The 26,579-nt window shown below is 38.6% G+C and overlaps 2 protein-coding genes across 5 annotated transcripts; both read left to right on the top strand.

Annotated features, from left to right (window-relative positions):
- The first annotated feature begins 561 nt into the window (after nucleotides 1–561).
- On the top strand, nucleotides 562–5,211 carry ttll1 (tubulin tyrosine ligase-like family, member 1). Its single transcript, XM_072455113.1, has 10 exons — nucleotides 562–885; nucleotides 1,017–1,140; nucleotides 1,227–1,435; nucleotides 1,506–1,686; nucleotides 1,766–1,903; nucleotides 1,994–2,102; nucleotides 2,212–2,355; nucleotides 2,826–2,912; nucleotides 3,325–3,488; nucleotides 4,550–5,211. The coding sequence occupies exons 2-10, from the start codon at nucleotides 1,028–1,030 to the stop codon at nucleotides 4,677–4,679; spliced, it is 1,275 nt and encodes a 424-aa protein (XP_072311214.1). The 5' UTR covers nucleotides 562–885; nucleotides 1,017–1,027; the 3' UTR covers nucleotides 4,680–5,211.
- A 2,868-nt stretch (nucleotides 5,212–8,079) lies between these two features.
- pacsin2 (protein kinase C and casein kinase substrate in neurons 2) lies at nucleotides 8,080–26,305 on the top strand. Of its 4 annotated transcripts, XM_072455107.1 has the most exons (12): nucleotides 8,080–8,233; nucleotides 17,016–17,107; nucleotides 17,186–17,342; nucleotides 17,471–17,706; nucleotides 19,971–20,126; nucleotides 20,208–20,383; nucleotides 20,464–20,584; nucleotides 20,824–20,871; nucleotides 21,518–21,642; nucleotides 23,645–23,764; nucleotides 24,671–24,852; nucleotides 24,932–26,305. In XM_072455107.1, the coding sequence occupies exons 2-12, from the start codon at nucleotides 17,051–17,053 to the stop codon at nucleotides 25,042–25,044; spliced, it is 1,491 nt and encodes a 496-aa protein (XP_072311208.1). In that variant the 5' UTR covers nucleotides 8,080–8,233; nucleotides 17,016–17,050; the 3' UTR covers nucleotides 25,045–26,305. The 4 variants fall into 4 exon arrangements, with proteins under 4 accessions (XP_072311208.1, XP_072311210.1, XP_072311209.1 ...); XM_072455109.1 differs by lacking the exon at nucleotides 23,645–23,764; XM_072455108.1 differs by lacking the exon at nucleotides 20,824–20,871 and having other exon boundaries at nucleotides 8,081–8,233.
- The last annotated feature ends 274 nt before the right edge of the window (nucleotides 26,306–26,579 follow it).

The raw sequence follows: 26,579 nt of genomic DNA, 5'->3' as shown, positions 1-26,579 counted from the left end.
GAACAGACAGACAGGTTGACATACACCATGTCACCTAATTTAATACATCCATGCCTCTCACCCATTTATAACTCAATTCAGGCTTGAACAAAAAAAGAAAACCAACAATTGGGTTTATCAAAGCATTCTAATCAGGTAAATGACCCAATAGGGCAGGGGTGTAGGAGGCATATGTGTGTGAATTAAGCAGGCCTATACATCATACCTGTAAGTTATTATGATACACTGGGTCGTTATGTGTAAATAATATTACGAAAAACAGTTAAATTAATTTGGAACGATATTTTTTTATATTGTATTCCCCACACAAGGGTCTTCTGAACTGTGACCGGGAACACTGCCGCCTGCTGGCTGGTCCCGGTAGTATAATGAGGTAATGCAGTGGGCGGTTTGTATCCACGGAAACAGTTGCTATGTTTTCTAAAACCAAACGAAATGTCATGAGGTCTGGATTTGCCCTGTCAAGTGTGCACTAGTGCATTAAGCTCCGCAGTGATCAGCATTTTTATTTCATATTTTATTCAATAGATATTATTTTATCTGACTTTATATCGCGCAATGAAGCTTTTATTTTGAAGTTTATTTTGACTGCCTTGGTTTCGTCACTGTGTCTACCAGCTGACGCCTAGCTTTAACGTTAGATCAATAAATGTAGCTTAAGTAGCTCTTTACATGGCAGTAGAACACCTTAAACAAGTTATCATGTAAATATTGCTTGGAAAGTAGTATGAGGCGCCAGAATGATTGCAAAGACAACGGTTTTTCTGATGGTGCACCCTTGGGCGAAGCCTCTGCAGCTGTCCAATGTTTACTGGGAGCCTGCTAACTGAGTCAGACTAGCTAGCTGATATTGATGACTGGATATTTCCTTGCATTGGGGTATTGGTGAGAGAATTTCCAAAATTTCCCCATTGTGTGGACAAATAAAGGCTTATCTTATCTTAATAGTAATATTGCACTGCAAATAAGCAACTGTCTTGGCATCACTACTTATTAAATAATAATTGTGTTTACAGTGGGGAGTACCATGGCTGGTAAAGTCAAGTGGGTCACAGACATCGAGAAATCTGTGCTTATCAACAACTTCGAGAAGAGGGACTGGGTTCAAGTCTCAGAAAATGAGGACTGGAACTTCTATTGGTTTGTTTTTCCTACACCAGACCTAGCATGGCATTACCTAATTATAAACCTAGAATTAGCTTCATTATGATGCCCCTTTACTGCAGGATGAGCATCCAGACAATCAGAAATGTGTTCAGTGTGGACACTGGCTACCGTCTGTCAGATGATCAAATGGTGAATCACTTTCCCAATCACTATGAGCTGACACGGAAGGACCTAATGATTAAAAATATTAAACGCTACCGCAAAGATTTGGAAAAGGAAAGCAGCCCTTTGGCAGAAAAAGATGACAATGGAAAATATATTTATCTAGGTAATTAACTATTTTAAAGTCTACACTCAATTTGAATATTGTTTCCTTATCAAATGTTTTTGTTCTTTAGATTTTGTCCCAGTGACATTCATGCTTCCTGCTGATTATAATCTTTTTGTGGAAGAATTTCGTAAAAATCCATCCAGTACGTGGATCATGAAACCCTGTGGCAAGGCACAAGGCAAAGGCATCTTCCTCATTAATAAACTATCTCAGATCAAAAAGTGGTCTAGAGATAGCCGCACCTCAACGTAAGTTCAAAGCAACCATATACAGTCGAATCTGTACTACGTATATACTGCTTACTTTGTTACTTTGTGGTTACTTTAGTTTTGTGGCAGCATCCAGCGGCAAAGAGGCCTATGTGATCTCACTGTATATAGATAATCCCCTGCTTATCGGAGGAAAGAAGTTTGATCTACGGCTTTATGTTTTAGTCACGACGTATCGACCGCTCAAATGTTACATGTAAGTTGCAAGTGTTTTGAGTTATATAGTAGACTACACCTACACATTGAAGGAGGTGAACATGTTTAATATTTTGGTTTGGCTTTCTAGGTACAAACTGGGCTTTTGTAGATTCTGTACAGTAAAGTACACTCCCAGCACCAGTGAGCTGGACAACATGTTTGTTCACCTTACTAATGTGGCTATTCAAAAACATGGGGTATGTTTTTGTTTTTTACATAATAAACATATAAAAACATTGTCAGATTAAATTAATACTATTATTTGTAAGACATTAATATGGATGTTTTCATTTTTTTTCTTTGCAGGACGACTACAACCACGTCCATGGGGGCAAATGGACTGTCAGTAACCTCCGTTTATACTTAGAGAGCACAAGAGGAAAAGATGTAACAAATCGACTGTTTGACCAGATCCACTGGATTGTGGTGCAGTCTCTAAAAGCAGTAGCTGTAAGTAACATTACTAATATGTATTTGTATTGTATTTATTTGTAAAGGGACAACACACATTATTGAACATTTTGCAAGTTAATATTTAAAGATTATAGCCAACATGGCTAATTTCCATCCACAGTCCCTTGGCAGGTTGACAACACTACAATCACTTTAGTCTCACATTCAGTACACATATCAAATAAAAAAGACAGTTCATTTATAGTTAAACAAACAACCCCTCAATAGTAAAAAGTTACTTATGGTTACATATTGACCCTTCAACAACCATTTTTTTGAGCCTTATAAAGTGCTGCCAGTGTTGACACACATGTGAGGTGACGTCTTCAAAAAGTTTGTTTCCCAAGAGGTTTTTTTAGATTTGGAAAAACATTTTATTATTTTAATTTAGTTCAGACAAAATTGTACATCACATCACCGATGTTTATTTTTCTGACTCATTCTCCTCCTTTTTTTTTCAACCATAGCCTGTTATGAACAATGACAAGCACTGTTTTGAGTGCTATGGGTATGACATCATCATTGATGACAAGCTCAAGCCGTGGCTTATCGAGGTATGTTTGTTGTTTAAAAAGTGTATATCTGAGTATTATCCACTAATTTCCTGTTTGAAATATAGAAGCATATATATAAACCTGTTAGTACTTGAGCAAGCGGCTAGATACTTGGCACTCCTTTCCTCGTTGAGAGTTAAGAAACTTTAAATGCCCTCAAGGTTAATGTTTCGTTGTGTCTGTAATTCATGCTTCCCACGTGTGCGTTTGTCCCAACTAAATGAACAATGAAATGTATAACTATTTGTTTCAGCCCTTGCAATTTGACTGGTGCTTTCATGCTGACATAAATGTCAATTTTAATCTACAGAATTAAAAACAATATGTACATATATATATATATATATATATATATATATATATATATACACACACAGACATTCATGGCAAAATCCTGTGTTTTTCCCTTTAGGTGAATGCTTCCCCTTCACTGACCTCCAGCACAGCCAATGACCGTATTCTCAAGTATAACCTCATCAATGACACGCTGAACATAGTGACGCCCAACGGGGACATGCCTGACTGCCGCTGGAACCGCAGCCTCCCTCAAGAGGCTATGGGCAACTATCAAGTTTTGTAAGTAGAATTTAACCTTCTCAGTCACTGAAACACCCGTCATTTCTTACATGTCTTTAATTAACTTTCATGTTAGGACGAGAGGACTTCTTGGACTCAGACCAGCATTATTGATCAAAGGGAGTGTCTACAGAGGCGCGGCTCCTAAAACTGCTGGGCTAGTTGACCGCACCGGGTCAGGGTTAGGGTTAGGGTTAAGGTTAGGGTTAGGGTCAGGGTTAGGGTCAGGGTCAGGGTTAGGGTTAGGGTTAGGGTTAGGGTCAGGGTTAGGGTTAGCCATATGGCCGTGCCGCGGCTCCTGAAACTGCTGGGCTATTTGACCGCGCTGCGGCTCTGTAGCCACAGCCTTGATCAAAATGAGAAATGCATAGGTTGCAAGCAATCACATCATACTTCTATGTAATGCCATCATTTCAGACGGTGGGCAAAGGCCTATACAACGCTATTGGAGGTTTACTTTAAAGAATAAGAATATTTAAAAGACGGTGTAATTCTTCATTTGTCCTGGAGTGTTCCATATTGTGTTCCAGATTGAGAATGACTCTTGAATGAGGGTCGAAACATCTTGTTTTTCTAAAAACAGTGTCCAGATGTCTACAACTGAATCTTTTTCTACAATTGCTAAAAGTCCATTTGACATTACACCCTTTGGGTTGTGTTAAAAAGGATTATGTATTTTTTTATTTGTGTTGATAGAGATGTTAAACTTTGTGCCCTTTTTGTTTCAAGTGGATACGCTCAGTCATTACATATTATTAATGATGAAGTAAATATACATATATGATCAAATATGCTATATATATATATATATATATATATATATATATATATATATATATATATATATATATATATATATATAAATAGTACAAAAATACAAAGATTGTAGTATTGACCCGTAAAGGTACAAAACATTTTAAATCCTTCTCCTTTGAGGACTACTACACTTCACTGCTTCACTGCTCTGCCCCTCTGTGCTGTTGGCTTAGTTATGTGCTCATTATGTGCCCATTTAAAAGCAGATTACAGACGTTTCACCTGAGTTTTCATTGTTTTTTTAGGTATGATGAGGAGCAGGCACAGACAGAAAATGCTGAACGTGAACTTAGGAGCCGCTCAGGTCAGTCAGCGGGATCAAAAGGCAGCAGGGGGAGTGCTGCGGGTCGACCTACTGCTGCCACCTGGAAGTGAAACTGTTCTGAGAACTTTTTCCTCAAAAACCACTGGGGCCACTGCGGATACAAAATATAGACTTACTTTTGTTACGACGGACCTGTAGAATTGACATTATGGAGCATGTAGAGAACCATGGACAATTTTAACAACTTTGAATGAGATTTTTTAAGATCTAGTTTGCTTCCTCCTAAATGAGATTTATGAAGCCCATTCCCAACTGAAATCTGTCGGAGTGGCTCCTATTCTACTTATGGTTGAATCAAACTGATTGGCAAACTAATAAATGAAAAGAAAGGTTACGGTACAATGAAGAAAGAACCTATGCATGATGCTCTGGTACCTGTATTTCTGACTATGTTTTACCAACACAGGTGCTAACACAATTCTGCTGATATCCAGAGACCAGAAAACAGTATATGTGAAAAATACAGATATCAAGATGACATGAATTATGTACATTTCTTATTATATAATTATATAAGTTAGGATGTGAAGATTGATTGTATTTAACTTGCACTTTATTAAATTGTATTTCATGTTTACTTTGGCTACAGCTGCATATTGACATGTCAGTGTTGTCATTTATTTGTTTATGTGATCTTTAAAGGTGCACTATGTAACCTTTCAGGTGGAGGGTCCGCCACTTGCTTTTCTCCATGTGGATGTTGCTTTGCCAGGGAATGATCCACAATAATATGCGTTCAGCTTCCACATTTTGCTCAAACATACTACATTACAAAAGATCCAATATCCAAGTGGCCTAGTGGCATCACCGGTCTCCATGGAAACTTGATTTCATACTGTGGAGCATTACAAACAAAGTAATAACATCTCCAGAGGCTCTTTCTTTCTTCATCTATTTCTTTCTCTCTTTCTCCATCGCTTTCTTTCTCTCTTTCTCTCTTTTTTTTTTTTACAGTGTATCGTAAAGAGAGTAGAAAGAGAGTAGAAGAAGAAGAAGAAAGACGACTTCTCCATGGGGACAAGCAGGCGGTGGACCCTCAACCAGAAACTTTATTTTTTTTATTTTTAGGCATATACAGTGGGATTTTTATGCTGCATTAAAGTTGTCTTAATGTCTTTTTGGATACATATTTTCTACAGTAAATACTGCTTTAAAAGATTAAGTATTACCAGAAAATGTCCGGCCTCGTTTTATCTGTCGTTCTATGTTTTGGAAATTGTTAAAGAATGTAGCACATTTTTTCATCAACTTAATCCGTCTGAAATTAAGATTATTCTTTCTTTCTTCTTTTAGTATTGGCATTGTGGCCCCTTTGATAACAGGGAGGATAAAGCTCTGTAACAAATTAGTTCAATAACTTTATTCTTTTTATCTACATGATGGTTGCTGCTGTCTTGAATAATAAACATTTAAATACTGGTCAACAGTAAGATTGTGATTGTTTTTATTTATATATGTGTATATATATGTTCCTCCCACCGCCCAAAGGCATGAATGTGTTTGGCAAAATTGGCAACTCTAAATTGGCCCTAGTGAATGAATGTGAGAGTGAATGGTTGTCTGTAATGTCTATGTCTCTATGTTGGCCTTGCAACGAGTTGGCCACTGTCCAGGGTGTACCCCGCCCCGCCTAAGGCCCAAAGTCACTGGGATAGGATCTAGTCACACGCGACCCCGAAAGGGAACAAGTGGTAGAAAATGAATGAATGTATATATTTTTTTAATTAAAAAAAAAAAAAAAAGAAGTCTACTTTTGCTGTGATTGATTGCATGGGCTGGATTGCATATTATGCTCCAAGAGTATATAAATATAAGATAAGATATTCCTTTATAAGATATATTCCTTTATTGTCCCACATGGGGAAATTTCATTGGTGCAACGCAGGAAGATAGAGGTAGATACAGAAGAACAGATCACTTATAGGAAGTCTGAAAAACACTTTCAGTAGAAGATCTCCTATAAATAAATAAAAACTACCATAGACAAATAAATAAATACCATTGCATGTGATCCCGACAGTAATTGCACATGAATATGTGTCACGACAGCACATGAATTGCACATGAATTCCAACAGCAATTGCACATATGACAGAATTGCACATCAGTATTAGGTTAGGTCAGTATTGCGACGGGATAACGTGACGATCTCCGGGTAAGACGACTGTTCTCCTCAGTTTCATGAGTTCCTCCTTTGTGGAAACGCGGTACGGCGCCGGCCGGGGGGCGGGGCCGGAGCCGGGGGACTCAGAGCCAAGACACATCGCAACGACACGACGAAAACACTCAATCCAGCCGAATAAAGTCAAAACAAGTTAATTTAAAGCGATTCCAGTGCGTGTCCCGATCGTTCGTGAAGTTCCTCTTTCATATAAACGTGTACATAAACGTGTACCGACGACACGCCGTACTTTAGCGCGGCCGGAGAGCGCGGGGGGGGGGGCTGGTGGGCTCGCTCGGAGCTAGCTCACGTCACAACAACACAACGAACGCAACGAAAAACGCTGAAATCCAGCCGAAAAAAGTCAAAAACAGTTGAATTAAAAAACTATTCCAGCGCGTGTCCCTATCGTACAGTAAAATAGAAAAAATATACTAACTATATTTACAAAATATAGGAGATAAAGCACAATAAGTGTGAGAAAGAAGAGAGAGCGTTTACACCGGGCTGCCAGCTGTACCAGCGCCTTATGACGTAATCGCGCCTTATGACTTTATTGTCCACACATGGGGAAATTTCATTGTTGCAACGCAGGTAGATACAGAGGAAAAGGACAGATAACTTATAGGAAGTTTAAAAAACACTCTTAATAGAAGAACTCTTATAAACAAAACTCTTATAAACAAAAAACTCTCATTTCCTATTAAGGAATGGAGGGAAAAAATAAAGATAAAATAAAATAAAACAGCAAGTGTAAGACAAGATAATACTAATAATAATAATAATGGTAAAATAAATATATATGGTATTGCACCATATATATATATATATATATATATATATATATATATATATATATATATACACACATATATATGTATACATTATTGTTAAGACAAAATAGAAGTTGACAGACTATAAATAAAAATAAATCCAACAGATGCATTTTTAACGGAAGTGACATAGATGGACGTGTTTTTTCAAAGTAAAAGTGTAAAGTGTGCTATTCATAGGTTTTTATATTATTATAGGCAACATTTTGAGGAAAAGATAAAACTGTTTAGATTTGAACTTTTAATCACTATGGCAACAGTTCTGAAACCCACGAATAATTTCATTTAGTCATCTGGCTCTGCGTTGAATGCCAGAGTTAATCTCTTACAAAACTACAGTATTACTTTCCAGATGGACTTTGTGTTTTTTATCCTTGCGTGGTTGTGTTCGGTTTGTTTCACATGACATGTCCAGTGCTTTGTGTCAGTTGTGTTTAGTTTTCCCGGATGTGCCTTGCCTTGCTCAGCCCAGACTGCAGCCCGTGTCAGTCACAAGTCGATGGTGCCGCTGAGGAGAAAAAACACAGCGGAAAGATTAGCAAAAGGCTGTAAAACTCTCTGCATTTCTAAAGTCATTTGCTAACGTTCCATCGGACTACACACGCTAAAGGTAAGTGGCTCTAAAACGTTTAAAAAGTACTTTGTCAAACTTTTTTAACGGTAGGGATGTGGCTAATTGGCTAACTTTTAAAGCTTCGGGCTAACGCTGTAGACAACTTCCCAATGACAAAATTAAAAGTTCTGCCGAAAATGTGTCGTCATTTCCAATATTTAATGTCGACTGAATAAATTATCGTAGATGTAGATTCTAGTTGGAATTGCTTCGTAAGGGTATTGTAATAATCTATGACGAGATTAAGGCAGTGGCTGTGTAAATTGTGCCGCAACAGAGGCTTTTAAACTGTTAATTATTCAACAAAGTCTCTCGTTTTCCGGCCCCAGTTCCATTAGTGAGTTTGGTTTAAGAGGCTTTGTTTACTTACGGACATAAACCTTTCATTGGTAAGAATGATAAAGGGCGGGGCAGGTTTCGCGTGTAAAGATAAACTAAGGTATTTTCGAATATATTTCACCACGATATAGAAATACGCAAACGTGTATCGTTTTATTTCTTTTGCTCCGTGTCCCTTTGGGGAGGACCGTGTGTCAGTGAAGCAGACGCAGGTTGACGTCAAATACACGTGCGAAATCCACAATTAAACTATTTTTTATAAAGTTACATGGCCTTTAAAACTACATAGCAACGTGTATTTTGTTCCTTTCCGTGTCAAAAGTAGTGGGGGAAATGACTAGGAAGCACTACTCATCATCAGTGACACGCGCTTGAGTAATGTGCCCATTTCAACACTTCTTAAATGTGCAAATGTGTATCGAGTATTGTGTTTCGGTGACGGGCTGCTGCTGTTATAGTAAAGGAGTAGTGAAAGTAACAAGTTATGTTCCTTCATCCTGTGGCTCATGTGAAAAACTGGTGCTCCTCTTTGGTTTGTAGACGATCGCCTAATTTCAGACAGTGTACCGTAATTTCCGGACTATAAGTCGCCATAGTTTTGACCGGGGAGCGACTTATACTCATTTTTATATATATACTCAGGGCCGGCCCAAGCCTTCAGGGGGCCCTAAGCGAAAACATTTTTGGGGGCCCCTCACCACGTCATCAGAATCAGTTTTATTGCCATTGTCAGTAAACAATTCACATATGGGAACTTTCTTCAACGCAAACAAAGCGCACCAAAACTCCAGGGCATCTGTTTGCCAGTTAGTTTATTCTCCACCTCACAAGCTCAAATATTGATAACTTAAATCCCACAATGCAACTTGGTATCCCGCTGACATCACCTCTACTCCCTGAACAAATAACACACCTCCCAGATATGTTTTTGGGCGTTAAGGGTCGACAGCCACATTAGCACATTAGTTTAAATGAATGAACAGGGGGGGGTCTGAGGGCCCTCCCCCAGAAATTTTCAGACCTTTTTTGGGTCTTCTGGTGCATTTTAATGTGGTCCAGCCGGCTAAAGTAAGAGTAAAATATTGAGGTTGTAATGCTATAAAATGATGATGTGATGAAACTGTGCCAGGAGAAAATGACTAAAGCCATTATATAATATATAATACATTAGTGTACTTAATTACTCAATACAATATTGGCTATGAAAAATAATTATGGTCAAATTGATTCATTTTAACTGAAAATGTAAAAGTAATAGTTATCCTTACTAATTTATCTTTTACAGCTCCCAACTGTTCCTTCTTGCCAAAGTGACAAAAGAAGTTATATTAAATAAAAAAAATAGCATAAGCATTGCTTGATTAACAATTAACACTGATAAAACAGTGCAAACATGTTATTCCCAGAGAATGAACAGAAGGAGAAGTGAAGGTCCAAACCTAGCTATAGTGAAGAGACTGCGTTTCTGCAACTTTGCCACTTTTGTATAAAAATATATAGTATTATTCTATAACAGACGTAATTATAATATGTCTGGTTATTTTTCACTATCAATTTATTATAATTTATAACAAATAGTCTAATGATGCTTTTTAAATAAATTGAAATGTTTTATTGCTCTATTAAAAGTTAATTACAATAGAAATGTTTGTTCTGATCAGAACACCACACACTGGACCTTTACATTCCTCTCATTGCACTTTAAGAAGTCAAAGTAAAACAGACATCACGAGTCACGATTGATCTCACACATGGTGATGAGAGAGAGGGACGCAAACTCAAACCGCTCATCTCTAACTGAGGCTGCACAGGGGCCCGGGACAGGGGCCCGGGACAGGGCCGCACACTGTTCACTCCAAAGTCTCACGTCAGAGGTTCTGGACGAGACGGCGCTCGTCCGGACCGGATCCCCGCCTCTTAGTGACCCGGGCCATAGAGGCCCCTCACCGGCCTCACCTGCAGCTCACACTACGGGGCTGGTGTAAATGTTAAGCTTATTATCTTTCATTCAGACACATATTGTGCGCGGGGCAGAGCTCTCGTCGCCTCCAGCCTGAGCGAACTAATGTGACAGAATCGTGTTGTTTCAAACAGCAGCATTAACCGTCTCTTTGTAAGAGAAGTTCAATACCTGGAGAGTGTTGTTGAGTTTGCAGTTTCTTTACATCGTCAAGAAGTTTCTTCTTTCGTTTTTCGGCATCGGGGGGATGTATTCCTCTGGACATGAGGACCACGCAGGGACCACGTTGTGTTGTGTTTATGTTTTGCTCTCGAGCTCCTCGCGCACAATGAAGTTGACCAATCAGCGCAGGTTTGGTGTCTTGGTTGCCAGATTGTCATTACAAATAAACGCGGTTTGTGCGTTATATGTTACCGCTGTGTGCGCTGCCGCGCCAGCAGCGCTACTACACTAGTGGCGCACGCTGCGCTTGCACTTCTCATAAGACGGGTTGCCAGATTGGGGGCCCTACTAACGCCTCGGGGCCCTACGCGGCTGCTTAGTTCGCTTATAGGCTGGGCCGGCCCTGTATATACTTATACTCCGGAGCGACTTATGTTAAATTATTTGTTATTTTCACCCTTGCAACCTTATTTCATACTCCTGTGCAACTTATATATGTTTTTTTTCTTCTCTTATGCATTTTTTTGGCTGGTGCGTCCGGTGCGACTTATAGTCCGGAAATACGGTATATAGTGCATTTCCATAAAAGTGGGCCACAACAGTTGTCTCTTGCTTTGTATAATGTGTCACGTGCTATTTTCTCATGCTTTAAACTGTGCGTATGTATACCAAAAGTTCAGTTAATTTTTGTTTTGCTTTCAGTAATAATTTCCTGTACATAAATAAGAATTACTTTTAATCATTGCATTTCAACACAAAAAATGGTCAAGTTTCTTCTTCAAAACTTTGAATTCTGCTCCACACCAGATGCTTTTTACTGAAAGTCTTGATTAAATATTGATTTAATAGCACAGCCTTATACAAGAAGCAATGGAATAATACAAGACTTTAAAATAGTTTGACTTTGGGCCTCTGTCTGCAGCCCTCCTTAAACTCATAGTAGCTTGAATATTTATTTACATGTTTATCTTATTGAATGTATTGATCTTTGTTAACTAGTGACTGTTCATAACGACACTTTAAACTTGCCTTTTAATTAAAAAATAATTGGTAAAACTCATCAGGCAATACGAGCTGTAGGCTACAGCAAGTCAACATCGCAGATTAAAGTAATTAGCAAGTCGTTTTGACAAAGTCTGATTGGTTTTCAGTGTCACGTAATTATACATTTATTTGAGAGAGTATAAAGTTTAGTGTAAAGTATAAAGTGTAAAGTTTTCTGACATACTATCTTACCATCAAACAGCCCAAGACTGTATATATTGAATAAAGAAAAGTATTTCTACAGTGCACAATAATAGAATATCTTGTTTTTCAAATCATGTTTTGAAAAATGAAACACAGAAGTCATTCACTAATTCAAGTCACTGTATCAGTGTTCCTCGTACATGAGGGTCACAGAGTTGCCACATGAGTCTGACCAGCTCCTGAAAAGTCCACCGCTTCACACTGGACATGTGCCTCCACAGGATGTACAGTAAAATGGACCATGAGTGACGTCCTGGGCCCTCATGTAATAGAGTTCCCTCCATTATGTGTTGGTCTCTGGGCTGTTGGCTGATCCACTGGAAAATACCTGAAAGTGTGGAACAAATGCCATTGTTTTCAACTGTCCATGAGCAATTTTTTTTCAACCTATCTGTGTTTGGACTCCAGTTAACCCAGTGCCACGGATGCATTGGCTTGGCTTCTATGGTAACAGCTAATTAAACTCTAGAAAATGAAATGTCATGCAAATGTTGGTCAAGTAATGAAAATGTATGTAAACAAATGTTGTTTTAATTAATATAACTTAAATTTGTTTTATTTGGATTTGATAGTTCGTTGCAAAAGCTTGTTTCATAAAGCTTTCTCCCTAAAAACAAACAAACAAGTGAACAGTCTAGTTGTGGTACATCATTGTATTTTTACACAAGATAATTTTAGTGTAATAGATATGAAAAGCAATAAACCTGTAAAGGACCAGTCACATTTTGTGCAGTGTTCTCTTCTTAAGGACTGACGTTAATGCTTCACTAAAGTGGTCAAAACAAAGCATAATGTGTCTCCTTTAGTCAAATATTATTCAATCTATTCGTATTTGAATTTTTCAGTGGTTTATTGTGCATTGTAGTGACTCTTGCTTACTTCCTACGGTTAATACAATCCTAAGTTAATTGACAGATAAAAAGCAAAGGCTGTCATTGGTATTTCCATGGAAAAAGTTGACCCTTAGGTTTGTGTTACTCTGTTCCCTCACATTGCCTGCTGTGAAAGTGCAATATTGAAGGATCCGCTTAGCTTTAGCTCTTTATGAGACTTTTTTGTTGTGCCGTTACCTGTACGTCATACATTTATTTGTAAGATAAGATTAACAAACTATTTTTCCAGCGATAAATCTGGCTGCCTGGTCAACATAAATCCAAGTTTGTCCTTGTACAATCTGGTGAATGACATTGTGAGAAAGCAGCTGCTCTTTTTCACCCATGTGTTTGGGGAAAAAACAAACTTCATCCCAGACTTTGTTGGTGTCGTGTGTGTGCTGTGGTGCGGACTGTAACTTTACGGGGCAAACATAAATAAACCTCATCAGTGGAGGCGTGCATGTGCATGTCAGCTGTGTGAAAGCGGGTGGTAAAGGGACTCCAGGGGAAACTGTCTGTTCAGTCAGCAAAGGTGAATCTGGACCTGGGCCCAAGTCCTATCTGGCTATGATGATGATGCAGTAATTAAAATGTGGATTTATGTAGTGATTTTCGAGTGTCATAAGTCATATCCACCTTTCAGAGTCAGCGTTTGCAGACATTCTGAAGCTTTTATCTCCAAACTATAAGAAGGGTGCCTTGCCAAGGACACAATGGTAGTATGCATTTTTTGTAGAGAATTTAACTGCCAACCTTCCAGTTAGAGGGTGAAGGGCTCTAGGTTGTGTGCTCATAATGCTCAGTTAATGTCAATTAATTGTCGGGCTGTTGAATTGTTGAATTGTGATCTGATATCGAGATCATCTGCTATTTTTGTGAGATCTTCATGATTTTGTGTTTTTCTTTTTAAAGCAGCTTGGAGCTCTAACACAATAATAACCACCCACTCCTATTGGTCTGTCTCTGAATGCTGTGAGTTTGAGTGACAGGTGCGTTTAACCAATCGCAGTGAAGTGTGAACGCTCAGAAGCGGGCAGATTGCTTGAGTTCCCTCATGTTGGCATTCAGAAATATACTAACTGCTTGAGTCCGTTCGAGTATAAATCAACATAATCAAGGGCTGCCATGTGTAATTCATCATATTTTTTATTTCTTTTCTTGGTTCATGATCGCGTGGGAACTCGCCAAAGTTTAGGTTTACATTATGTCTTCAATTTATGCTATTTTGTACGTAGTTTTATCTGATTGGTCTTGAATCATTTGCAAACAATCTTTTCATGGTCAATAGTTGTTTTTGAAATTAACGTATTCTTGTGTTTGCGTTGATGAAGTTGAACATACTTGAAGTTTGCAGAGCACAGATTGTAAGAGGACTTTAGACCCTTCATGGTCCAAGCTTTGTTTACAGTTCTGGGTCAAGCTGCGTTCAGCCGGCCAACAGTCCTACAGAGTCAAGGCAAGGTTTTTTCCATGCGTTAACACATCAGACCTAAAAAATAAAAAAATGACTTGACTTTTTGTGTTTTTTTTTTGTTTTGTTTTACACATTTCCAGTACCGGTATTCACTTCTGTTCTTGGGGTTTTAGTAATAGTTTTCACAGCCTTTTGAAACTTTCACATCCTCTTTAATTTGGGATATCAGCCACTTCTCTCCAGCCCGCTATAGAAGTTTTATATATAGATTTGTCTTGGAAGTTTAGTCGCGGTATTTGTAGCCTGTTCATCTGTCTGTGGAATATAGACAGCTGAACGACGACCAGACTGACAAAAGGAAACACTTACCACACATAGCACATAATATCATGATGTTGGCCACTTTGGTTTATGACTTGGAGCCATTTATAATTGCAGAAACTTTACTTTGATATGGTATGTAAATGTTTTAAAAGGGAAAACAGTCTCCTGACACCTGATATATTATTGTTTGAAGGTGCAGTATGCCACTTGCTTCCCTTCATGAAAACGTTATTGCTTTGACTTTGGCTGTATGTTCCACAGCGTGACATTAAACGTCTCTATAGAGATGAGCAAGTCCGGTCTATGGAAAGGCGAGCTCACTCACAGAAACAATGCATTCAAACCACTTGTACTTGAGTAAATGCTAGAATGATGGATGAGTTTAATGCCATTCTGAGGAAGATTCCATGCAAATACATAAGGTGGCTGACCCTCTATCAGAAAAGTTACATAGTGCAGCTTTAAAGTTGCTATCTTCTTGTGAGGGAATGTCATTGACTGAGGATTATTCATGGTTACTTGTGTTACTGGTCTTGTTCTTTATTTCGGAACAATACTAGAGTGAAACAATGACAGTGAAACTTGATGTGAGCAACATATTTAGAATATTTCCTGTTATAGATAAGAACATGTACGAGGCTTCACATGTAAACAGTGGCAGTTCTCTGGACGCAATGACAGACAACATCTGGTGTGTCTGAGTTTAAACCACAGCAGTTAAAAGAAAAACGTTTCAATTTGTGAAACTCGTCCCCCAATGTAGCGTTTAGCTTTGTTGTTTCTTTCCTTTTAAGTTTCCTTCCTTTTAATGACTGTTAGTGAAAGATTATATTGAACACAGGCTGTTTTTTGTAATCGTTTTTTTCTTTTGACCTACACCGAAAAACCTGTTGGTAAACGTATTTCCAAACTTTATGGTGGTTCAAATATTTTAAGTTTTTTTTTTCAAAGATGAGCTGTAATTTCTTTGGTTTTACTGATAAACATGTGATAAACACGTGATAAACACATCCAAATGTTCAAAACACTGTGCATGGAGTGAGCTCGTGTTTGACTGTTTGAAAACTGACCACAGTCCGCCGCCCTCATCTGCATATATTTGCTTACAATTCTCCAGCACTGCTCCTGCCTGAGAGGAAGGTCAGGCAGTGTCTGTGTAAGTTAGAACTACTCATGTAATCACTGTTATTAGTCATAATTTGAACCAATACTAACTAATAAACAATAGTAGATTGAATGGCTTTGCTCCATATTTTGAGGGACAGTATGAGCTCCTTTAACAAACTAATTTAATTGCTTTTTGACTTCACATTTTCTGTAATTGATTGAGGTAATGATTCAAATCTGATTTATTGCAAAGCTGTATTATAAGTTCAGAGGAAGAGAGATGAGTGGGAGGGCCGCGGACTACATAAACTGAAGTCTTAATAAAGAGTTACTGTTGGCGCAGGACGAGAGCGCGGTCTAACACAAGCCCATCTGTAAACTCGGCCTGAAAGAAAACGGAAGCCGCCTCCTGTGGCTCGGGACCCTGGTCTATTTGGCCTCTGTCTGATTCTCCGTGCAGCCCAGCCTCAGTTGGAGCAGCCTCTGCAGACTCTTTATCATGGGTTGGGATTGAGAACACCCACCTGCTGCTGAGATTATCAAACCAGATCACTCCCCTCACTCCTTCTCTAACGCTGCACGACACAGGAAGTCGTAACTGTGTGGAATATAATACTAATTATTTAGATATTTTTTTCAATAAAGGCAATTTAAGTTTTCTATGAAACACATTTTGTATTGCACATTTTTTGTATTAAAAAATAGAATTAATCATGCCCCATCCTCTGACCCTGCTCCTCTTCTCTGATGGCAGCAGATCCAGGTGGTAAATGAAGACAAAATGCTTTCTCTGTGCATGCTCCAGGTGTTTGTTGGACTGACGGGTCACGTTTGAGGCTGTGTGAGGGAAGAGGATGTGTCCCCTTTCCGCTTTGCAGGAAATAATTTTCGTATACTTAGTTTCAGTGTCAGCAGTTCACATTGTGCAATGACAGCCAACATGTGCATCAGCTTTTGTGAACTGTATTTTGTGAGAAGGACTTGACCGGACGCTATGGTTCTTGTGTACACGCAGAGCACTTTCTCAAAATAATCTCTACAATTACGATTACAATAGTGCCTGCCAATTGCAATCAAAATCATGATTATTATATATTTGTTCAGTCTTTACAAACATGTTCAGCACAAGTGTGTAACAAAATCTGGCTAAAATCTTGTCCGTGTTTAGTTCTAAATTCTTACTTTAAATGTGGTTTTATAGCTTGGTTGTCTTCTTAATATTTTTTCAATCATATCTCAACCAATTGTTCGTCATGTCAAGGAGGCATATTTCCTTATATACATGTACAGTTATAATGCAGTGCATATTTTCATAAATTAACCAGACTTGATACATGGTTGTCTTTCCAGGCCCTGCACGCCGAGTGTACATAAGGGCAGCAGAGATGTCGGGCTCCATGGATGGCTCCATGATCGATGTGTCCAGCGACAGCTTCTGGGAGGCGAGTAAAACACATTTGCATCTTTTTTCATTATTTATCCCTTTTCACCTTCAATAAATGCCTGTTTTCCTGACACAGGTGGGGAACTACAAGCGCACAGTGAAGCGGGTAGACGATGGCCATAGACTTTGCAGTGATCTGATGAACTGCCTCCATGAACGAGCACGTATTGAAAAATCCTATGCACAGCAGCTCACAGAATGGGGCAAGAGGTGGCGGCAACTCATCGATAAAGGTAAGACAATGAGAACAACGTTTATTGATGTGCATGGCCAGGGATAGTATTTTATGCCATGTTCAGTTATAACTATGGATTAAAACGATACTAAAAGTGAAATCATGCCATTATTATGTCCATCTCAGGCCCTCAGTATGGCACACTGGAGAGTGCTTGGTCAGCGTTGTGCACCGAAGCAGAAAAAGTCAGTGAGTTGCACATGGAAGTGAAGGCGGCGCTGATGGGAGAAGACTACGAGAAGCTAAAGAACTGGCAGCGCGACGCTTACCACAAACAGATGATCGGGGGATTTAAAGAGACGAAAGAGGCGGACGACGGCTTCAGGAAGGCACAGAAACCTTGGGCAAAAAAGCTCAAAGAGGTGTGTTTGAGGTCCAGCCTGTTATTAATGGTCACCTGATGGGTAGTTTCCTATTTAAAATCGTTTCCATCAACAGAGCCATGGCCAGCCCTGGAATAAGTCAACTGAATTAAATGTTGTGGTCATGGCTATATATTTCCTCTTTGAGTTATGACAATTCACATGACTAATCTTTGTTGTTATTCGTATGCATAGTGATCTGCTAAAGTAAACGAAACATGGTGGAAATATCAGGGGTGGGAGGAGGAGCCAAAAGTACCATTCAAAATAATATTACTCAAGTCGAAGAAAAAAGTAGTGGTTCAAAGTATTACTCAAGAATAAAAAGTAAACTACTCCTCAAGTAAGAATAATTGTAATTAAAGATGCAAGCAGCATCGAATGCCCCTCCTAGGCCTCTGGGCTTCATTGTATTTGCTGGACTTTATTGTATATACAAATCATGTTGTACTGTCAACATAAAGCTTTTGTAACTTATAGAATTACTCACAATGTGAAGAGATAACAAAATCTTTACTATGCGTAAAGTATTTCCAAGAGAACTTCAATTTTAAAGCCCCAGAGTGTCAGGCTAAAGATTTTAAAGTATAGTTTTATAACAGAAGAACAGATCTATGGCACTCTGATAAGTGTGTAAAAATAAATCTAGTTCATTCAAACGCCAATGTGCTTTGACTCATGGACGAGTCATCTTCTTCTTTGGTGTTTTATGGCAGTAGGTATCCAAGTGTTACATTAACGCCACCTTCTGTAGTTGTACATCTTGGACTTTAGACCTTTGGCTGAATTTGAAATCCATCGCACCACCATTTTAATGTATTTTTTGTGTTTCTATTATAATATTTACACCTTGAACATTTGTGTGGCAAATATTCAACAATACATAGTTTAATATTTGTCACACTTTAAACAAACTAGCCCTGTTTTTGATTGGTTAATTCACTATTCGTAAGTGGCTTGATTGTATATTGATCATTTGACCGTGTATGCATGCGTCTCTGTAGTCACATGACCTTGACTTTAAATACTCGTCATGCACCTGTTGACAACGAAGTGCCCTGATGAAGACTTGTCCACGAGTCGAAGCACAAAACTAGATTTAATTCTACACACAGATGTGTTTCTCCTGTTGTTAAACTGTGTCTGCCCAGATCCTGATCCTACAAAGAGCATCTGCTTCACCACAAGTGATCCAGCGAGTACTCCCAGTTATCTCATCAACTGTTTTTTGGTTATGGATGTTTTCATTGCACTGAAAAGCACAGGAAATGTGTCCTTACTGTGAGCGGGCTTGAATCTTCTTAAACTTGACTTGCATAGCTGGAGTAGCCTCCACCAGTTTGTCTCCATGGATATGTTGTTCATTGTGGCATGAAACCTATCTCCATGGAGAATGTTCCTAAGTATGGTTTTAATTTTCTATTTTCATGCAGGTGACGTGCCACCTTCAGACAGATGTACAGTGTTGCTTTAATATTAGGAGTAGAAAACTGTACAATATATACTTTTATAAACACTACCCATCTCTGCCTAAAGTGCAGTTTGTCTAATTAACTGTACTTTGTCTGTGAATGCACATTGTTTCCAAATCCCTGTCAGTGGCTCGAGGCAACCTTCAAAATCAGGTCACTCTAATTTCCTATCTGACTTTCATTTGAACAGTCTGGCAGCCCTCACATTCCGCTTTGTGCACTTGTATTTGAGCAAGCACGTACATGTTTTTGTCCGTTCAAAGCCAAAAACTTTTGCAAACAACTTGTTGCGACTTCCTTTTCAGTGATGTCACGTTGGGTGGTGACATCCTTGTGCCGCTCTGTAGAACAATAAAGTGTTTCTGCCGCTGTGGTTTATTGATTAACCAGTCAAATGGGGACAAGTAGTGGGCTGTTGTGGAAATGAGGCTAATTAACTCATCAGGAAAATTAGTTTGTCATGGTTAATACAAGCTCCATGTGTCAATAGAGGCACACATACACTCAGCTGCAGACATTTGCTCTACTCGATGTACAGTGCAGTATTTGTATCTCTCTAAGTGAATGAAGTAAACTAATATCAGTGTTTTTGCCAAAATACTCATATTCGTGGTGTTTGTCCTTTTTCAACCTACATACAGTTGTAACAACCTCATTATAGCTGCCATGAATTGCAGTGCCTTCTATACTTTGATAATGGGTTGGGAAGGGCATCAGGTGAAGCTAATGTACCTACCTTTGCATGTGATCCATAACGGTGTTATTTTACATAAATACTGTCCATTTTCTTAGGTGGAGACTATGAAAAAGACCTATCACTCGGCTTGTAAAGAAGAGAAGCTGGCAGCGAGCAGAGAAACCAACAGCAAACTGGAAAGCAACAACAATCCCGAGGCTCAGAAAAAACTGCAGGAAAAGCTTGAGAAGTGTCAACAGGAGGCACAAAAGGTAATTGTGCACCTAATGATCAATATTGTAATGACAATTTCTGCATTGTATATGTATACTAATAGTGTACGTCCTGTACAGACAAAGGAGCGCTATGAGAAGTCCCTGGAGGAGCTGGACAAGCTGACCCCTCAGTACATGGAGAACATGGAGCAAGTGTTCGAGCAGTGGCAGCAGTTTGAGGACAAACGCATCTGCTTTTTTAAAGACCTAATTCTGGAAGTCAAACAACATCTGGACCTATCCACCAATCACAAGTCAGAGAGCCAAGCCTATGTTTGTTCCTGTAAAGGAAAGACTACCAAACTAAAGATGCCAATCTTGTAAATGCTTGCAGATTTCAGACAGTCTATCACACGCTGGAAGACACGATTTCTGCTATTGATGCTGAAGACGACCTGAAATGGTTCCGGTCAAACCATGGTCCAGGCATGCCCATGAACTGGCCACAGTTTGAGGTATTTAATACCATCACTGCACTATTTTGGGTTTCCTTCAGGGCACTTCATGCTGCATCTAGAATGTTGTTCTAAATTTACTCATGGGGAATTTATTTGGCCAATAGAAATCGGTACTACTACTACTACTACTACTACTACTACTAGTACTACTACTACTAGTACTACTAGTACTAGTACTAGTACTATAGTAGTACTGTGTGTTTATATTTTAACTTAAACTTGCACATCTTTGACAGAATTTGGATTTATCCGTGCCTCGCTCCTTTAAAAGAAGGTCCATTTTAGTGAGTGTTTCATAGCAGGGTGGCTATTTTTACACTACAATCTATTTTCTCTGCTCCAGTTCCTCTGTGGTTGAAGTGGTTGTTGTGATGTTATTATTTTTAAAAGACAACTTGGATTTTGCACGTATTACCTTCATCTTATCTTAAATATACAGTAGTATGTTCTTCCCTTTCACAGCTCAGATGGCATTTGGGATATCCTCTTTGTAGGAGTTAAAGATGCATTGAGTAACTTTTCTGTTGGGATGTTCCCGTGGAGATGTAGCATTGCCTCCGTATGGCGTTTTATATATTGCACATTTATTCAAATATAGGTGCTTTTTATTGCTAAAATTACCTTGGAAAAACATGCACTCTTACTGTGTACGCGGGACACGGGCACGTGGTTTCCAATCTCCAAACAAGCTTTACATGTTCATAAAGGGGTGTGTCTCTGTGTGTCTCCGTGTGTCTCCGTGTGTCTCCGTGTGTCTCTGTGTGTCTCTGTGTGTCTCCGTGTGTCTCCGTGTGTCTCCGTGTGTCTCCGTGTGTCTCCGTGTGTCTCTGTGTGTCTGTTTTGCAGTGAATAAAGCCTTTTCCACTTTGTTAGTTTTCTTGTGTGGTTGTTGAGCATCTCATAAGTGCGTGATGTGTGTGCGCTCTCTAGGACTGGTCCATAGATCTGAACCGGACTCTGAGCAGACGAGAGACAAAGAAGAGGTCGTCTGAGGGAGTGACGCTGACGGGGATCAGTCAAACAGGATCCGATCAGCCTGTGAAGACCAGTAGCAGGTAAACGTCAAAAACCAAAGAACAGTGCATCACAAAAGGCTAGACTTTACAATACAAATATCTCAATAATATACAAGTAAACACCCCATGAATTAATTAACAGTCACTAGTCTCTGTTGTAGTGTCCCTCGTTCCTATATGTTTTTATTGTTCCAGATATTGCAATCAAGTCAAATTAAGTAAAGAAAAATTGGCAAACTAGGAAAAGGTGTAAAACATTTCACTAATCTGTAAAAATACCAAATCTTACCTAAATATTATCTAAATATCTATATGTGAAATGTGTTAAAATCATTTTTGACCGTTATAGTTAACATTAAGGCAAGGCAAGTTTATTTGTAGAGCACAATTTGTACACAAGACAATGCAAAGTGCTTCACACAACAGGAGGTAATTACATTATGATGGGTGATATGCCTGCCTCCTTTAGGGCATCATTGTCTTCTGCAACTGGTAGAAAACACTCCTAATTTAAATCTTTGCACACCTGAGATATCAGTAGAGGGTGCTGATCTTCAGGAATGCTCATAAAATTACGCAAGTCACTCCAGACGCTGAGTTGAACTGCAGTTACCATGGAAACACAAAACATTTCTTCAACATCTCCTGCTGGGGGCCGTGGTGAGCTGAGAAATGGTCAGGGGTCTATGTGCAGAATTATTTGTGGAAGAGTTGTGGTGTTGAAAACGCTTAATTATACATCCCTAATGGGTTATTTATTTCAGAATACACTTTTATATTAGTGCAATATACTGTGTGTTGTTACCAAATCAGGAAAGCAATGGCTTTACAATACGAGTAAATTACAATAGTTTGTTCTAATGACTACAATGGTTTGTTTTAATGACAACAATGGTGAATTTTAATAACAATTAGGACATAAGTACAAATCCAAGTAAACAATGTTGTAACATTAACAAGTTTATTGTATATACAAGTACATGAGTCAGCTGACATGGCTGCTGCTGGGGTCATATGTTTACATCATGAGAAAAAAAGGAGTGAGTAGAGGAGTCAACGTGGGGAATGTTGGATATGGCAGGCACTTGACCTTTGACCTTTGCAGGAGAAAAGGGTTTTCTTGAGTCAAATTGACAAAATGCTACCATTTGTAAATACTACAGTATTTACTATTTTACCTCTGTTCCATTGCTGTGAGTCCGTCCATGTTTTGAAATTTATCAACAAGAACGTGCCACTAAACGTTACATTATCCCGGTCACCCATATAAGTATTGTTTACTGTAATAACCTCAGGCTGAGCCAAAGATGATGACATAACAGTGCAAACAAAGGCGTTCACAGTTCTACTGTGTTGCTTCAGTGCCCAATGGCCAGAGAGTGAATAGGGAGTGTGCCTTGGATCAGAGCGACAATGGCAGGAAGTAAAACTGACCTCAACATCTTTTTTAATTGTAGAGTGTATTGTTCCCATTTAAGGGCCATTACAACACCAGACAGCATTGAAGATGTTAATAGATGGTGCACAGTTTAAACACATCCAGGATACTTTATTTTTTGGAGAACTCAGAGCACAGTTATAAACTAATACACAAAGCACTTTCACATAAGAAATGTGTTCTTTTATTTCTGTCCCTGAAATAAATAAACAAATTTGAGTGTTTTAGCAGCAAAAATGGGTATAAATTTTATCTATATATGGAAAAACCTGACTGTAAAGTGCTTTTTAAAATGTCTCCCTAACCTTTCTTTCAAGAAGCTGGTCAGGCATTGGTGGAACGGTCTAATCTTATAGACGATGAATGTGAATGAAGGATTTCAAATTGTATCGATGATTGATCTTGAAATTGGGAGGTTTCTTCTCACAATATTCGTAACACTAAAATTTGACATTGTGACATCCCTAGTTTAAAGAGGTCTAAACTACAGTTAATACAAGATATGTTGCTCTCTGCAGAGGACATTACATCACCTAAATATCTGCAGCTTTTGCCTCATTCCCGTCATATGAACTTTGGTCTCACTGTGTCTCGTGTTGTCAGCGTCACCATGCCCACCATAACTGAACCGGTGGGCACAAACCCCTTTGATGAAGATGAGGCGGAGGAGGAGGTGCAGACCACAGTCAACCACAACAGTGTCAATAAAGAAGAAATAAAAATGTTGGTGAAAAGGACTCTACGTATTGTCTTGCGGCATCTTGAAACCCGCCTCCTGTTCTTTCATTTGTGTTGTGGGTGTCGTTTGTTGCCCTTTTTTGCTTGACAGTTTGTCTTTCTTTCTCTTTAGCCTGTAGACGCGGGGTTGGTTTGTTGCATGGTCACTCGAATGGCATTGCATACAAGACCAACATGTTTTGTTGCTGGATTTCTGGTACTATACAGTCAGACCCCGAAATCATGTATAATGATAAATAATACAATAAAATGTGTATAATAATTTGTATTGGCAAAACATTTAAAAAGTTAGTTATTTGTTTTTGTCACCTGCTGGTCTCCATGGAGAAATGAATGCTTTACCAGTAATATTCCTCAGTAATGGCTTTAAACTTTCTATTCTAATGGAGAGGCGAGGAGAAAAAAGATCTCCATAGACGAGGGAAAAGATGTCGAAATATGTCTGACTCTAAAACATTTGAGCGCTGCTTGTTATTTTTCATTCTCTTTTGTCTTTGAGAAGAAAGCTTTCTTTGGTGTCTCTGTGGCTCCCTCTTTTGGTCATGCAGGTCAAATCAAGTGTGTGTTCAATGATTTTTGTCTCATGTTGCATTTCCTTGCTGTTTTATTTACTTTGCCTGGTTTTTAGCATTTTGTTAACTAAACTGCACAGCACCAAGAAGTATTGTTGGTCTGGTCCACCATGTAAGCATGTTCTTTCTATTCAATTAGAATTAACCTGATATGTTTAGCTAACTCAACATCTTTCCTAGTTGGGTGAGGTTTTAGGTTGTGTCTTCTGGCTTTCTACTTTTTTTCTCAGCTTTTATGTGTACTGCATTTCTGGTAAATGTCCCATCTGCTTTGGTTCTGTGTTTGAAGACCTGCTTAAGTGAATGTGTTCTGTTTTAGTGCTAGCAGTACAGAGAAGACCCCGGACTGGTCTGATGAAGACACAACCGCTAATCCCTTTTCCCCCAATGGAAACGGAAATCCATTTGAGGAAGAACCCTCTTCTCCTGTGATATCCGTGTCTGTCCGAGCGCTCTATGATTATGAGGGGCAGGAGCAAGATGAGCTCAGTTTCAAAGCTGGCAAGTTTACACACATTTAACTAATGTTAATCATGTCATTTTGTCAAGTGTCATTGACCAAATAAATCTGCTGTTTCAGGAGATGAATTCACAAAAATTGGTGAAGAGGATGACCAGGGCTGGTGCAAAGGTCGACTCAAGGACGGAAAAATGGGTCTCTATCCTGCCAACTATGTTGAAGACATCCAGTAAACATGGCTAAGCTCTATATTCCATGTCTTTGCTGTGGACAGTCAGACCGAAGGACAGATGCACAATCTGAATGGACCACTTGTTATATTGTCTTCCCACAAAATGACCTTTGTTGAAACTATTTAAAATATGGAAATTAACCACTTCAAGTATTGTTTGAGAAGCCGAGAATCTTTTCCTGTAATCAAAGGCACAAAGAAAATGTTACTCGGAGCTACAACTTTCTTACAATCTATAGTATGCTGTTACAGAAAGTATAGCTTTTACAAATTTAATGAAATGTATTTGATCCTGTATGTTTAAAAAAAGAAAAGGTTCACAGTTTCTACCTTTTCGCTTTTAGAATAAAGCCTCTACGGATGCATTAAGGGAGATTATTTGAATACATTTAAACCATTTCTGCAGGTTCAAAATGGGTCCATTTGATTTATAACTTGTAAAATCTTTTAAATATTTCTGATTCCTGCCCTATTTTCATGCTTGGACAATTTTCATGTATTAAGAATGGCAGATTTCATATTGAAAGGAATCCTATGTAAGATGGTGATTTAAAATTTTATAAACATGACCTATCTGTGTCCCCAGATATGAGCTAAACCTATTCAAATCACATATAAACATTTACTGACAACAATCATAATGTTGATTTATTCTTGATGACGAAAACATTGGACATGAAATCCACATTAAACTTAAACGTCCTCTCTCTGATATGATCGGTCACTACCTAAAGCCCAGCTCCTGCACAATCATGATTCAGAGCAGCTCGGTGAGCCTGGACGTCTGCAGGGTCTGAGCCAAACATGAGACATGGCCTGTCCATAAACTGAGAAGGACAAACACTTGTGTGTCTTCTGTGTGCACAGGCATTCGCCACACAGGTTCTGTTTTGATTGTAATTTCCTTTTTAAAGCAGTAAGAGTGCAGGTTACATATGGTTAATTTAATGTGTCCACAACAAACATGTTTTGTAGAATGTCTAATGTTTCTCACTGATATTGAATGTACAGTTAATTCACTGATTGTAATAGTTCACTCACTGGTCACTTTTCTCAGCCTTCAGTCATTTCACGTAACCTTAATTGTAAATTGTTCTATTTTATTTCTTTCAACTCTGGCTTTGTTTTTGATTTACCACACAAATATCCAGTCTTTGATGAAAGCGTTCTAATATATAGCTAGTATAAGCTATAAACCTCTGGACAATATTATATTTCCATTGTGTATGTAAATAGCCATCATTAAACAAAATATCCACTGAGATCAGATTTGATGTGACTCATGCATTTGATTAGATTTGAGTTAAAATAAGTTCTATTTATAGTTACCGGCTGGTGTAATTGTGTCATAGTTATTAAATGTTGAGTGTTGTTCCATGACTCTTTAGGACTATTCACCTTCCATAATGTTATAAATAGCACATAACTTCATTAATAAATGTACAAGTGCTACCTGATCACTGCTCTTACACATACTTGTACTTTTCATCATGTTGAAAATGTATTTTATGGATTAAAAGAAATCCACACATTTGG

This window comes from Eucyclogobius newberryi, unplaced genomic scaffold (genome assembly GCF_026437365.1).
Source record: "Eucyclogobius newberryi isolate DKJ021-1_F unplaced genomic scaffold, fEucNew1.0.hap1 SCAF_2, whole genome shotgun sequence".
NCBI classification, from domain to species: Eukaryota; Metazoa; Chordata; class Actinopteri; order Gobiiformes; family Gobiidae; genus Eucyclogobius; species Eucyclogobius newberryi.
Note: the sequence above shows the minus strand (reverse complement) of the source record. Positions and strands in the feature narration are given on the sequence as shown.